Source organism: Rhipicephalus sanguineus, chromosome 2 (assembly GCF_013339695.2).
Source record: "Rhipicephalus sanguineus isolate Rsan-2018 chromosome 2, BIME_Rsan_1.4, whole genome shotgun sequence".
NCBI lineage: Eukaryota > Metazoa > Arthropoda > Arachnida > Ixodida > Ixodidae > Rhipicephalus > Rhipicephalus sanguineus.
Genome location: NC_051177.1, coordinates 203,093,676 through 203,108,179, shown reverse-complemented (window position 1 = coordinate 203,108,179; position 14,504 = coordinate 203,093,676). Strand labels below are relative to the sequence as shown.

The following is a 14,504-nucleotide window of genomic DNA, read 5'->3' as shown; positions in this document are numbered from 1 at the left end:
AAGGCTTAATTTATGAAACAAAAAAAGAATATTGCGAAGCATTTATGCGTATTTCGGAACTGATGTTTTCATGTCTGTGCTGTATGTACTTTTCATACTCGTCGAGCAATACGTAGTGTGTAAAACGGAAGTAAAGTACAGAAGAAATAAATGACAAAGCGTCTGTCATTATTTACTGGAGAATTCAATCGTTAGAGCACTTCAAAACAGGGAGGAAGTAATTACTTCAGTTTCAGCGGCCATGAATACACGATTTCACTCTAACGATAAAGTCACGCAGCAGGGCTGCAGCTGGCCATCGTCCGTGTCACACCCCACCCCTCTATTTTGATTTACAGATGTGGATACACTGACAGTTCTACTTACCGTTCTGAGACTATGCATGAAAACCAGCTTGCTTGCTTCCACGTGACGCCCCTCTTGTGCTGTTGTATAACTATGTGACGCCTAAGGTAACCTTCCGAATAAAACAATCGAGGAGCCATTACACTCTTTGAAGGTGAATGACCAGCGAAGCTGTTCAGCACATGACACACTGGTGACAGAGAATTTCGAACCTTAGCCGATCACCCACCCTGCAACTAAATCCGAAACGTCTGTCCAGAAGCCCCCTCTTGAATTTAGAGCGTACTCCTTAAGGTCTTCCATTTGAGCAGCATGTGCGTTCGGCGCGATATGCGTCGTCTGTAGGGCTTGCCACATATGCTTGGCGTATCGTTCATTATCTTAATTAGTGGTTGCCACCCGTGTGTTCCCTTCTTCATTTTACAGCGAAACCTGTTATGAGATCATATAAACGGCCGTTTTTGGCGCCGTAGCTGTCCGCCGCCGCCGGTGTCCGCAACCACTATCGCGCGAAATAAAAAAAAAACATGGTTGATCCCTCCGTCATAGGAATCGGAATAACACGAAAGTAAAACGTGCCCTTATAGAAGGAATTGAATGTTTACTACGCATTGATATAAGAGAGTTTGCACAATGTATATTGATGTCTGGCAGCTATAGCACCGTTTACGTCGATGCACCCACTTTGATGCTTGGTGGTACATCTCCATGCCGACGACTAACGTCCATGTTCAGTGATTAAATAAACACTTTTGGTAGCTGTCGTAGCTAACAGTGAAAGCATAATCAGAGAACGAGTTGTGATAGCCAGAAGAGCGTCGCATATTGGACGCAGAACTTGGTCGCCATCCTGTGGCATGTTAAAATGTGATTGAACACCGCGGCCGCACTAGAGAGAAACACAAAGCGCGTCGTGCCGCCCCGGTAGCCTGGCCGCAATGTTTCTCGTGGCGAGCGCGTAGGCGGGGAACGCGGTGTTACAGCCAGGCACGCGTCGCAGAGCTATTTTTGGCGTGATGCTATGAGCGTGGCCGACGCTTTTACGACGCTTGCATTAAGGTCGCCACCTCGCGGTGTGTTAAGGCATTGACAAAATTGCACTTTTATTGAAAACGCGCCAAATGGGACGAACGTGTAACGCGTTGCAGGTACTAATCGCGGAAGCCACAGTAATGATGAATTACTTTACTTTGCCGCTCCCAGAAGGCAACACCATCCCGCCGACCGGGAGAGTGGTAGATATAAAAGGCGCGTTTGTAAAGACTCTGGAGTGTGTGATTGTGGCGCAGTAGATAGCGCGCCCGGCATCTGTTGTTGCGCACCGGGCGGACGTGGGTTCGATGCCCGTTGAGAGAACGTATTTTCATTGCCATCTGATCGTGTATATTTTTTCGACGTAATTTCCATGACGGAAATACGTCACTAAGTCTTGGTGGACCCCGGCATAAAACACTTTCGTGTTAAGAACGAAATAAGAAAAAATTCCAGGATGGAACGGGGTTAGAACCTGGGCCATCTGCGTGGGAGCCCAGTGTTCTACCTCAGAGCCATGCCGGTGCTTGAAACTGCCTTGCAAAAAGACGCTATACAGGCTTCATGTCCGGAAGGAACCACACAACTCTATGTAATATAGCGTGATAGAAGAGTGAAATAACAAACGTGTGTCACAGGGCGTGAATTCTGTAACCAGGCCTCACACAATGCAAAGTCCTCAACGAGTAGGTTGTTGTATGCTTCCAACCCACAAAGGGCTCTGCCATAATTCTTCATTGTCATCACGTACAACATCAGCAAAGTGCGCATAATGCCTTACATGTTTTAGCGGGTACCACGGCTCTCCGTTGAATGACGAAAAATGGCATAGTGGCTGCTTCCCTACTTCAGAGAAATTATGATGAGTTATAGCGTGGTGGGTTCCTCGCAAGTGCACTTGTATTGGTTGCCAAGGAAGCCCATAAGCCCATGATCCATTTCCTCAGGTTCTCAGTAAAGTTCTTCCGCCCCTCTCTCTCTCTTTCTCACGTCAACGATTGTTATATTGCATGGTGGGAGAGCGAAATAGCGACCGGCCATCACACAATGCTAATTACGTAACTGGTGAGCCGTTTAAAGCTTCCAACCCATTACAAAGGGCTGAGCCACAATTTGTCATCGTCATCAGTCGTCACGTCAACAAAGTGCACATAATGCCTTACAGATGTGTAGCTGGTACCTGGTTTCTGCTCAGAATGAAAAATAATGGCGTTGTAGGTGCTTCCCAAATACACAAATATTGTGATTTATGGCGTAGTGGGTACCTTGCTAGTGTACTTGTATTAGTAGCCTCAAGAGAGTTTACAACGAGCTCTAGAAATGCCGCTCTTCCAGCTTTCGCTGTGACTGTGCTGCGCTTTCCGCGCAGGCCTGGCGTTTTTTTAGTGGACCAGTGGTCAGTAGTGGGATTTGCGCAATTTCTGCGGCAAATACGCACGCACGCACGCACGCACGCACGCGCACGCACACACACACACACACACACACACACACACACACACACACACACACACACACACACACACACACACACACACACACACACACACACACACACACACAAAAGCGACTCAGTCGCCGAGGTGTATGTCAGTTCGCTCTCTTCGCCTTGCTTTATCTGATGTTCGTTTTCTTTACGTCGCTCTGGTTTCAGTAGAGCTGTACAACTGTTCGCATGAAGGAGTTAAAATCGTGTGATTTCATACAGCTTCAAAACCGTTCGCATGTGAGCATTTCCTGTCTTGCCCTATTGTCTAAATACGCCGTAAAGAGATAGATGCTGAGTGGCTTCCGCGTAATGTAATTCCCTGCCAGGGGCGTAGCCAGAAATTTTTTTCGGGGGGGGGGGTTCAACTATACATAATGTATGTTCGTGCGTGCGTTTGTATGTGTGCGTGTATATATGCGCAAGCAAAATTCAAAAATTTCGGGGGGGGGGGGTTTGAACCCCCCAACCCCCTCTTGGCTACGCCCCTGTTCCCTGCCTTTCAGCTGGGGCTTCCTGGGGCTTACGCTATTTTATGTCAGATTTGGTGGAGATTCGTTTGTATGAAGATGTCTCTAGGATCTTTGCAACGATTCAGAATTTGTGCTGGAACCGAATGTTCATCGCGGCCCCGCTGTTCTCAGTGTTCCGCTGCTATTTCCATTAGCGGCACTGAGGTTCCTTTGGTGGTGGCGAGAAACAATTGCGGAAGTGACTACAATTTGTGCTTCCATCAAAGCAAATGTGATTTTGAGCGCACTCATGAAGTAATCATTTTTGTTCTCGCTGCTACCTGTAGCCCTTTTAAGAAAAATCACGCAAGACGCGTGAAGAGAACGCATTTCTGCAACAGCGCAAGACATTTCGTCATCCTGCACGAAATTATTACTAAAATCAACAATGAATGCTTTAATCTCAGAAAATAGAATTTTAAAGAGTTTCTGCTGTACGTTTTTGCATTTCCGCCAAAAGGCTCTTGAACTTTCTCATTTGAATAACAATGTCGCAGTTGTCTTCACATACGCGTAGCTACTTTTGCCTGCCTTTACTGCCCTTGGGTTAAGTTGGCTACTTTTTGGCTAGTTTTTCCGATTTCTTGGCTGCTTTTTGCCCTTTAGACCTTGCAACCATGACCGTACCTTTAATTCTTTCACGCGCGTGATGCATTCAGCCTAAACTATAAAACAGCTGCACAGATTACACCGAGCGAAACAGTTTGAAATACATGTGGAAACAAAACCAGGTAACAAGCACAGTGACCACTCAAAACGCACTTTATTTCGACACCCGTTAGTGTTGCAGTCCTCTGTAGGAGTTCAATAAATAAAAAAGTCGCAGTTTCGCCGCAAGGGCGAAGCAATGAATGCGATAGCAACAAATTGGAATGTCACGCGAAGAATGACAAGCAGCTCGAAACTTGCAGTGCGCTGGTCAAGCACAAAGGACTCACGAAACACACACACACACACACACACACACACACACACACACACACACACACACACACACACACACCACACACACACACCACACACACACACACACACACACACACACACACGCACACACAGGACGAGCGCGAGCGGAGCAGTGTCACAGCTCGACACTTGCAGTGCTCACACAAAGGACACACGTAAAGAACGCACAGGTATACACAGGAAGAGCGCGTACTAACAACTGTCACAGTTGTTACTTCTTTGTGTTTGAGCAAAAGGACACACTGATGGGTTAGTTGCTAGGCATAACTCAGAACAAAAGCGCAAATAATCACATGGACGGCGACAGTAAAGAAGGAACAGCAGCGCGCTGCAAGTGTTGACTACGCACAGCCAACTAGCCCCCATTTCGGCTCTTCTAGCTAGCAGCTCACTCCTTTGGCAAACGCGGCCACCGCAACGAGCAAAGTGACCTTAGCGCAGCCTATGTGAGTCTTTCACGAGCGTTCAAGGCGAACGGATGTGTTCTTCGCAGCTCTTGCGTCTTCAAGAGACGCTGTGGCGTCTCTTGCAACGCTCCCCGTTTCGTTCTACTTTGTGAATGTCCTTTTCTACTGTCAGTGCGCGTCGCCCGGTGAGGCCCACGACTGTGCTTCAAATAACCATCGGTCGCTTGTTGTACGGCGTGTTTTTTCCGGCGCCACACGGACGCTCCCATGGCCTAGTACGCAGCTCCCGCTTCGCGCGCCCCTCATAAGGGCCATCGCCACTCGACTGTCGATGACGTCGCAATGCGAAAGTACATTGCGACATCATCTATATATTATTCAGACTTCTTGCTCCCTCTGCATTTAAGCAAAAGATAGAGCAAAACGTGCTTAAATCGCTGACTGAATGCAACCAATGTGCTTGAAACTGGGCTGCAGTGTAATAGCTATTTTTTTTTATTTAAAGTACCTGCAGCGCCCGAAGGCATTATTGCAGGGGGGAATACACAGGGTAACATATGCTTACATAAATGGATAACTATGAAAACAAGATCAACAACAAAAAAGGAAAAAAGGAAAGGAAAATTGTTGTTGGAATGGTTATCCATGATGGTGATAATGTACCGCATACTCACACGGCAACTGCATCTAAGAGGTACATCTAAGAAGTACTGTTCTATGCAAGGTCCGGCTTACTCGATCATTAGCCGTTCCTGACTGAGCGTTTGTGAGCTTGGAAAGGTCACAGGCTCATTTGATACACGCAAAATTGGCTCATCAGGGCTTTGACGCGCCAGCATTTCCCCATCTTCCTGCCATACATAAAGATATCCCATTTCAGAAGCCTTCGTGCAAGACAACCACAGCGAACGCGTCTTTTGCCGTGTGAGATTATCATAAACCGCATGTCTAGTTTTAAAGGGGCCCTGCAACACTCTTTCAGCATGGTCAGAAAACGCTGCCGATCGGTAGTCAAGGCTCCTGAGAACACGTGAACCAAACGTTACAGCGCAGCACGCGGCCTAGAATGCAGAATTAAGTCTCAAGGTCAGCTAGAAATCGCTCGCTCTTCTCTGGACAAATGACGCCATAAACGTAAATGACAGCACCATAAATCCAAAGTCCACGGCCATTGGCTGATCTGAGCATCGTGAGCTGCACAGTTACCGCGGCCGCCGCAAGGTGCTGCCACGCACTCGCTAGCGATCAGACTAAAAGTAAGCCGCGCGTTAGAAGAAAATATATCCTCAAGGTCATGACACGCGCTGACGAACGGACACGTCTTCTTGCCCCCTTGTCATCCCCCCCCCCTCCGTATCTTTTATCTTTCGACGCGCTCGCAGATACGAAAAAAGAGAGAAAGCCCTTATAGCGTGCGACAAATTCCGTAACTCCACTCGTACTTCGCGGATTCTAAAAATTTTGCAGCAGTGGAATCGTGATGGCAGTTATAACTTGTCCTCGAAACAAATATGATTAGAAAAGACAAAATTTTAGGCAAATGCCTAATTTGCTCCTTGCGTACCTATCGCCCCACTTTGATATATGAGCATGAATTAGAGGTTAAGAGGGGCTTTTATAGTGTTTTTATAGTGCATATATATGCCTATTTTTGGTGTTTGTGCCTAAATGCATTTAAGAGCCTATAAATGCGTTTTTTCAACATTGGTGCCTATAAGAACACTATTTAACTTCAAATTTCACTGTCGAGTCCAGTTTCAGGCCGTCATCATGTTACCGGACAACATTAACGGTTGGGAACTCTATAGGGTTCAACCTGGTCCTCTAATTCAACCAACTTCCGAGAACCAACATCTAACAGCAGTGAAGAGGGACGCGCCGGTCATCATACGCCGCCGCATTGACATGGCGCGAGCGGTTGGCCAATGCCAAACCGTGGAGAGCCGTCAAGGGAAAGGAGAGTGAGGATAAAAGAAAGAAAAATGTGATGTGCACGCGGCTGTAATTTACTTCTTAAAGGGGTACTGACACTAAACATTTCATTGGTAGTTGCGTCAAATGAAAGGCCAAGCCCTCAAGAGCCTAGAAAATGTGCTGCTAAGTGTGAGTGCACCCTGAAAAAGGAATTACATTATGTTTTTATTGGCTAGTTTAGGTTCCTACTGTACCCTGACGTCACAGCACGGTATGAGCTTCTCGTGATGTGGTTGCGAAAGATATCGGAGCGTTTCCACGGCCGTCCCGCATCGTGGCTCCGTTGGTGACGCACAAGCGACCATTTTGGAAGTCTTGGTACCGGACGTCATCACTAGCCAGACTGCTGCGTGATGTCACCAGAATTAGTACTGTAGCCTGGCGTGAAGCTAGTGTGGATGCCAGTAGGTGCGCCATGAGAAATTTGCTTTAGTATCAAAATGAAATATCAGGATTTGCTGATCTTCACACTTGCTCAGAGCCGTCTCTGCATACAGGAGATTTCTCTGGTAGAGTAAACTCGTCTTGAAAATGGTGTCCACCCCCTTTAAAGGGGCCCTCCAACGCTATTCAATCCCCCGCCTTTAACTCGAGGGCCGCGTAAACTGAAGGATAGAAATATTAATGCCGCAAGAACGACAGCGATAGGGGCACACAGTCCAAAGTGATTCAGCCTAAAAAATCCAAATACAAGAAAAAAAGAAACATGGCTGATCTCTCTGTCATAGGAATCGGTATAACACGAAAGTGAAACGTGTCTTCACAGACGTAGTTGAGCGTTTGTTGTGCATTGTTTCGCCACAAGGGCGAAGGAATGAATGCTATAGCAGCAAATTGTAATGTCACGGCAAGCAGGTTGTAAGAAGAACGGCAAGTTGAAACTCGCAACGCGCTGCTCGAGCAGAAAGGACGCACGGAAAGAACGTACGCAGGATGAGCGCGAACTGACAAATGTCGCAGCTCGACAGTTAAAGCGCGCTGCTCAAACACGGAGGAGGACGCACGAAACGAACGCACAAGTACAAACAGGATGAGCGCGAACCAACTGTCACTGTTGTCACTTATTTGTGCGTGAGCAGCGCGCTCCTTTCGCAAAAGTGGCCGTTGCTCTGAGCGAAGTGACCTTCGTGCTCTCTGTAACTTCAACGCAAACTTGTGGTGAGAGCACAAGACGTACTAACCACCCCCCATCAAGAGAAAGTGACTACGCCCTGTGGAGGCGCGCGCGCATCACAACGCGCAGGGCGACGACCTTTAAAGCAGCGCCCTTCGAGCCCTTCGCGCCCTCTCGCTAGCGATAACGAAAGCATGCTTAAGTGCCACCGATCTCTGAGTGCCGCCAACAGTAAATGGTATATATATAAATAGTTCGCTGTTGGTATGCTCAAGGACGTGCCGTTTGTGACCGCGTCTGTTCGCGCCACTCGTTGCGGAGCGGGGTCGTAAATGTGACACCCGGCGATGGAACTTCTAGTTTTTTCGTTCGCCATCTGTCAGTGCATATTTTACAACGTCATATCCGTGACGGAAATACGTCAGTGGAGCCGTGGTGGCCCCGCCGGCGTAAAACACTTTCGTGTTAAAAAATGCATACCCCCATCAACTCGATATTTGCGGATCACATGACCACACATCACTCGCCACTGACGGTGCAAAGTGCTGAATTGTCCTACGTAGGGGAAGCTTGCACATCATTGTTGCCTGTCCACCCAGCGCGGCGATCACGCCGTTACGACAGCGACAAACAACGTGGTACCGCACCCCCGTCACTCCGAGAAAAAAGGTGAGGCCAATAGCAATGAGCCAAGGTGAAAACTTTTATCCTTTGAATGTCGTAACAATCACGAGAGCACGACAAATGCTTGCTCAGGAGGGTACACAGGCAAGAAGAAAAACTTTCGCGTAACGACAGCCTCGTGTGCGCATTTTTGTATGCTCGGGTGGCACGGGCTGCTCGGAGACCACCATGTTTTCAAGCTTTGTATTTTTTTTCATGACACTATCTGTCTGTGTTAGTATGAAAAGTACAGCAAGCAAATATTCCTCGGACTCTAAGGGTGATACCCTGCCGCATGTGCGAAACGAGGCAGCTCACGAACATACACAAGCAAGAGAAAAATTGGCCGCGTATCTGCGTGCTTCGCTGCAAATGTCGTGTAAAGACGATAGAAGAGGCGCTGTGTGAGATATGGACGCCATCTGGCAATACGTCGGGAAACATGAGTGCTGTGTTGCGTGCTGGTAGTCCCGGCGCAGCAGCAGGCGAAGACCGGCGGTGACCAACGCGACCGGCGGGGACGCCAGCCAGCCCGAAAACGCGGTTTGGCGCGAAGCGCTGAAGCAGAGAAACGTCCGCACTCAACGAGTACTCTCCACACACTCTTTTATTTACACGTCGCCTGGGTAAAACAGGAACGCCAGAGCGGCGCCCACAACCGGCAGCCTGAAGGCCGCCCACAACGCTGCTTTTTCGTTTTTTAAATATTTTTTTTCACCTTCTTGGCCTTCTCAAAACTAAAGTTTTTCAACACCAACCCATGGCATTCGTACAGTGCAATACAGAACCGAAACCGAAACACAACCATGAGCTCGTGCGAAGGGCACGGAGGAAGGCAAATTTCAGCGCAGTCGCATTTTCAGCTTGGTTGAAACAGCGCTCACTAGACGACGACGAAGTAAAAGAAGGCACAGGACAGGCGCTGCCTGTCCTGTGCCTTCTTTTACTTCGTCGTCGTCTAGTGAGCGCTGTTTCAACAAAGATGAACGCATACCAACTCGCTCAAGCTTCCATTCTTATGCATTTTCAGCGCAGCTTAAGAAACTAGGGTCCTTAAAATTACGTATGTATGCATTTTCTATTAAAGGAACACGCCACCTAATACTTACCTAGTGATGTTGCACGTCAGATATGCATGACATTTACTTTTTGATCGACAACGTTCACAAGTATGAACAGCCGTACCAGTTCAAGACGGCTGGCCCTTGGGCAAGTGATTCAACTTTGGCCGAGTGGCTGAATCGAGGGACGTGCCGACAAACAGAAATAAAGACAGACAGACAGAAAGACAGACCAAAATTTCTGCGTTTAAGTTCCCCAAGAAAGACTATCGTCTTTAAAAAGCGAGGGAAGCCTTTCCTATGGACGTCCGACCCGGGAAGCAGAACGCCAGAGGCTAACTAGCAGCCAGCGCCACTATTGTGTTTTGCAGTAGCATTTTCTGGTTGTTGTTGCAACGGTGTCTATTTGGCGTTAAATGGAAAAGCACGCGAAAGAAAACCCGATAATAATCTCGTTTTTACCATTTCCTAGATTTCTTCAAACGTTACATTTATCAAATCAAAGGCCTGCGCTCTCCTCCGCCATTTTCGCCCGCAATGGCAATGACGAGCGCCACTACGCGTTGATGCGGTCGGCAGCGATGCATTGATTTCACTGCGTGATTAAAATACTAAATCTATAGATATCAGTGCTTTGACCTAGGTGGTGAAAACATTTATTAACAGTAATTCTGCGGAGAAGCTCTGGGTATTCGGAGGTTCTTGACTTGCGGTGTGTGTGTGCGGGGGGGGGGGGGGGGGGGGGCTCAGTCCAGGGCTCCGCTTGCAGCAGCCGCTCTACGGGCCCGGTCAATCAGACTCAACTGATCATCGAGGTTTTCGCTGGCCAGCAGCTGTTCCCATCGCTCCGCTGTGGGATCTTGTATCGGGGGTAAGGCTGTAATGGCCTGGCATGCCCACGTGACGTGGTACAGGGTAGCTTTTGCTGGGCACCATGGGCAGTGAGAAGACTATGCAGTAGGACGCATTTTACTGAGGGTGTGCAAATTTGGAAAAGTGCTTTGACCTACGCTAAAGGTATCCCTAGCCATCAGTAAAATTATCCCTAGCCATCAGTCTACGCAATCCCCAAATCAAAAGTGGGCGCTTAAAAAATGTTGGAGGGCCGCTTTAAGGTGTTCACTGACAGGGGAGAAATTCACCCTAAACGATTAGACCCGGCCAATACGAGGCACCCCTCCATTGTGGTCTTTTAGCAGTTTTGTTATCTGCTCCTGTGCTGCCCATCTCAACCATGCCTAAAAGAAAAAAGACCAAGGAGTGTGTTGATTCGACAGTCGACACTTGACTCGCTATGCTAGAGAATAAAGTGAGAAGACTGTATTCTGCAAACCTTGCACGAAAAAGGACAACTGCACGGATATATTCGATCGTTGGCGCCTTTGTGCCCTCACAAACAATAACATTTTTTGTTTTCCTGTCCTGCGCAGATATAGGGAATTGTATCTTGTTTTGAAATTATTTTGAAATTGTTTGCATTTATGTAAATATTTATTGTGCCTACATTACGACGTTGGCGGCCTAAAACGTCTTTTGCCTGCCTATTTTTGGCACCTAAAACGCGCTTTTTAATGCCTGAAAATACGGCCTCTACTGATTAGTGCAGGCAGGAACGCGACCGCTTTTGGCGGGAAGACAGCGTATACTGTGGTAATAATAATTGTTGTGGTTTTACGTTCCAAAACCGCGATATGATTATGAATACGCCGTAGTGGAAGGCTCCGGGCATTTCGACCACCATTCAATCCCACGACCGACGGCGTATACTGTCGATATCTTGTTCAGTCAGATGGACTAGACGAAGGGATACTCCAAGATCATTGACAACGTCGAGCGAAATTTCCTTATCGCCACGTGAATGCCCGTTTATCTCAAGGTTTTGCCTGCGTCCATACTGCTCAAGGTCATTAACCTGGTTTATTAGACTAGGAAATTCTTGGTCATCAGTTATGCCTGCAACACGAGTAATACGTACTATGACCTCAGCGATGGAGTCACTCGGTCCTGCGCGGTGAAGCGTGTCATTACTTGATCGCACTGGTCAGACATGTTTTAAACTGTCTTTTGAAGTTCTGCCCTTTTAGCTCAAGCAAAGAATCAGTCTTCGCTATTGACGGCAGAAGCCCGTTCAGCTGGGTCTGTATTTCTACTGCATTATCTTTACCACAAAAGCTCTTCAAGCGCCTGTCTACAAGTTGCACGCCAAGGTTGTGGTAGTTCCATGTAGACGGAGATCTTCCACCTGGAAACTCGTCGATATTGTACATAATCGCTGCAGTTCTTCGTCGTCGAGCTGTGCTGATGCTGTCCGCCCGTCACTGGTTCAGGTTTTATTCCTTCGACTCGAGTCAGTGGATTTGTTGGAATAGTGATCGCGCCCTTAACGTTTTCCACTTGTATTGAAAATTCACCAAGGTAAGCCAGCTTTCTGGTCTCCCTTGTCGAGTAGTTCTTTCCTTCAGAGTTCAGTGCAAAGGTCGGTGAATAAGGTGAAACGACGCCCTTTGAGAAGTAGCAAGTCTTTCACGGCAAGGTAACATGCAAATAGGTCTCGTCCAAAAGCACTCTAGCGCGTCTCCTGGTCGGACAGCTCCTTGGAGAAAAATACTAGAGGGTTGCTAAGCGCCATGAACTGCCTAAGTACTGCTTCAACAGCCACACCAGAAGCATCCGTTATAAGACTGGCGGGAACATCGTGCTTCGGATGCGTTAAAAGTGCTACTTCGGCTAGCGTCGTCTTTGTGACAGCGAAACCTGCTTCCGCGCGTCTGTCCAACTTGGCGTCGATGCAGCTGAGTCCGTGTGAGCCAAGTAGGTCTTCCAGTGGTTTAAGCGTTGTGGCACAAAAGAGATGAAGCGCATGCAGACATTTGCTAAACCTCGAAAACGTAGGAGTTGTCGGATCGAGTTTGGAGGAGGGTAATTTGAAATCGCCTGGAACTTGGCAGGGAGAGGATTTATGCCGTCACTGTTTAAAATGCGGCAAAGACGCCCCAGATATATGACATGAAATCGGTACTTCTGCGAATTAATTACTATAAAACGTGCTCTGTTGAAGAGCAAACCAACTGAAGGTGCTCGCGATGAACTTCTGTTGGTGAGCTGTCAACCGTAACTGACACCGTCAGTAAACCTTTGGAATGTGCGCGCAGCGTTCTTGGGGATAAAGGGCACTCGTAACGAATGCAATCAACAAAAAAGAGGTTGTAATGACGGTTTTGACGATATCCTTCTTGGCCATGGAATCTCAGGATATGTATTTTGACAACTCAATCTTGAATTTTGGGCAGACTGACAACAAAATCAAGACCGACAGTAAAATCCTGAATATTGGGTAGGCGTCATTTAAATAGCCCCCCTACTATTCCTCGTGGACGACAATCACCCATTTTCTTCGGTACACTATTTTAGAGGTGACGGCCACACGTTACATGATCGCTGAGCAACACCTAACTCCAGCATATGTTCGAGTTCGTTTTCGGTTTAATTTCTCTGGCGCCAGGTGACGAGGTGATGCATGACACAGCGGGCCTTTAGTGATGATATGCTGTTCGACGTTATGGATTTCAGGTTTAGTCCAGCCATATGAAACAGAAGGGGATGGAAAGTACACAAGTAATTCGATGTAGGGCTCTAGAACAGCGTGCCGTACCGTGAACGCGGATGGGGCTATGGTGGAAACCTCGCCAGCCACTTCTGAGCCAGTTGTGAAATACCGTCTTTCTTTACCATGTCGACTAGTTGGCCACAGTTCGCAAAAGAGACAGCACATATTATTGCGTGATTGACAGAAAACACTAAAAAGAAAAGCATGGTTGATCCTTCTGTCATAAGAATCGGTATAACACGAAGGTGAAACGTGTCCTCACAGAAGTAGTTGAATGTTTATTGTACATTGACATGCAAGAACTTTTACAATGTCTATTGGTGTTCGGCAGATATAGCACTGCTTGATGTGGACGCACCCACGTTGACGCCTGGTGGCACATCTCCATCCTTACGATTAACCTCCATGATCATGATGAAACCTTTGAGGTAGCTGTGTTACTTAACAAAACACCTGGACACAACTCGCCGTGAATACCACTCAAAGATGGGGTCAAGATGCACATAATAAGCACTGGTACTCGATACGCACTCTTTCAAAGTGTCGTCATTTGAGGGGAGAAACGTCAAAATGTGTGCGCTCCCTAGTAATATGGTAACCTGCACCTGTGCTAGCCATCATGCATACACTACCACAGAGCGCGTCAGCAACGCGAGAGGCAGAGTTCGTAGCTCGAGCCGTCAACGCGCGAAGGCATTCCGTTTTCCACTTTCGTGTCTCCTACCAAAGCATCCACTCGCACGACATTCACGCGTCGACGTCGTTGCCTTTCTCAAAGTCGTGCACTCAAAATTAGTGGCCTCGAGATCTTGGAGTGGCACTCTCTCGCGTGTGACGTCAGAGCGAGGACTCCGCTCTCAACCGCGCTGCAGCAGCCGCTGCTCCTGTATGCGGATCGTCTGCTTCAGGCGGGAACTTTGTCGAACGAACAGCCTCGCGACGGTCAACGAACGCCTGCAACGAATGTTTTCGAGTGTAATCTTGAACTTGTTTTAGTTACGGCCCAATCGACAGGGCCAAGAAATCACCCGGAAGGCCGACGAGTGCGCCGATGCCACCGACCGCATTGCTGGTAAGAAAGTGAAACTATGTGTGAGTGTTCTTGCTCGTTGTCTTGTTTCCGCCATAGGATACTTATTAGTTTGGGTGGTGCTTTTGATATTTCAGTAAGCGTGCCGTTCTCCAGCATCTACAAGTATGTAGATCAAGCTTGTGAAAGGTAGCGGTGCCTCATCGAGGGCGTGGCGGTGTACGACGCAGGCCATGTTGTTGAATGCGCGGTCGAGGCCGTCAACAGAGATTGCATCACCGCCGCTGCTTTCGTCCTGCAAACAAGT

At 47.9% G+C, this 14,504-nt stretch overlaps 1 protein-coding gene across 1 annotated transcript in view; it reads left to right on the top strand.

Annotated features, from left to right (window-relative positions):
• The window catches only part of LOC119382175 (2-Hydroxyacid oxidase 1), a 50,718-nt gene extending 50,702 nt beyond the window's left edge, over window positions 1-16 (top strand). The window contains exon 6 of the mRNA XM_037649896.2: window positions 1-16. This exon is cut by the window's left edge and continues 97 nt beyond it. Within this exon, the coding sequence (XP_037505824.2) occupies window positions 1-16 (16 nt within the window).
• The last annotated feature ends 14,488 nt before the right edge of the window (window positions 17-14,504 follow it).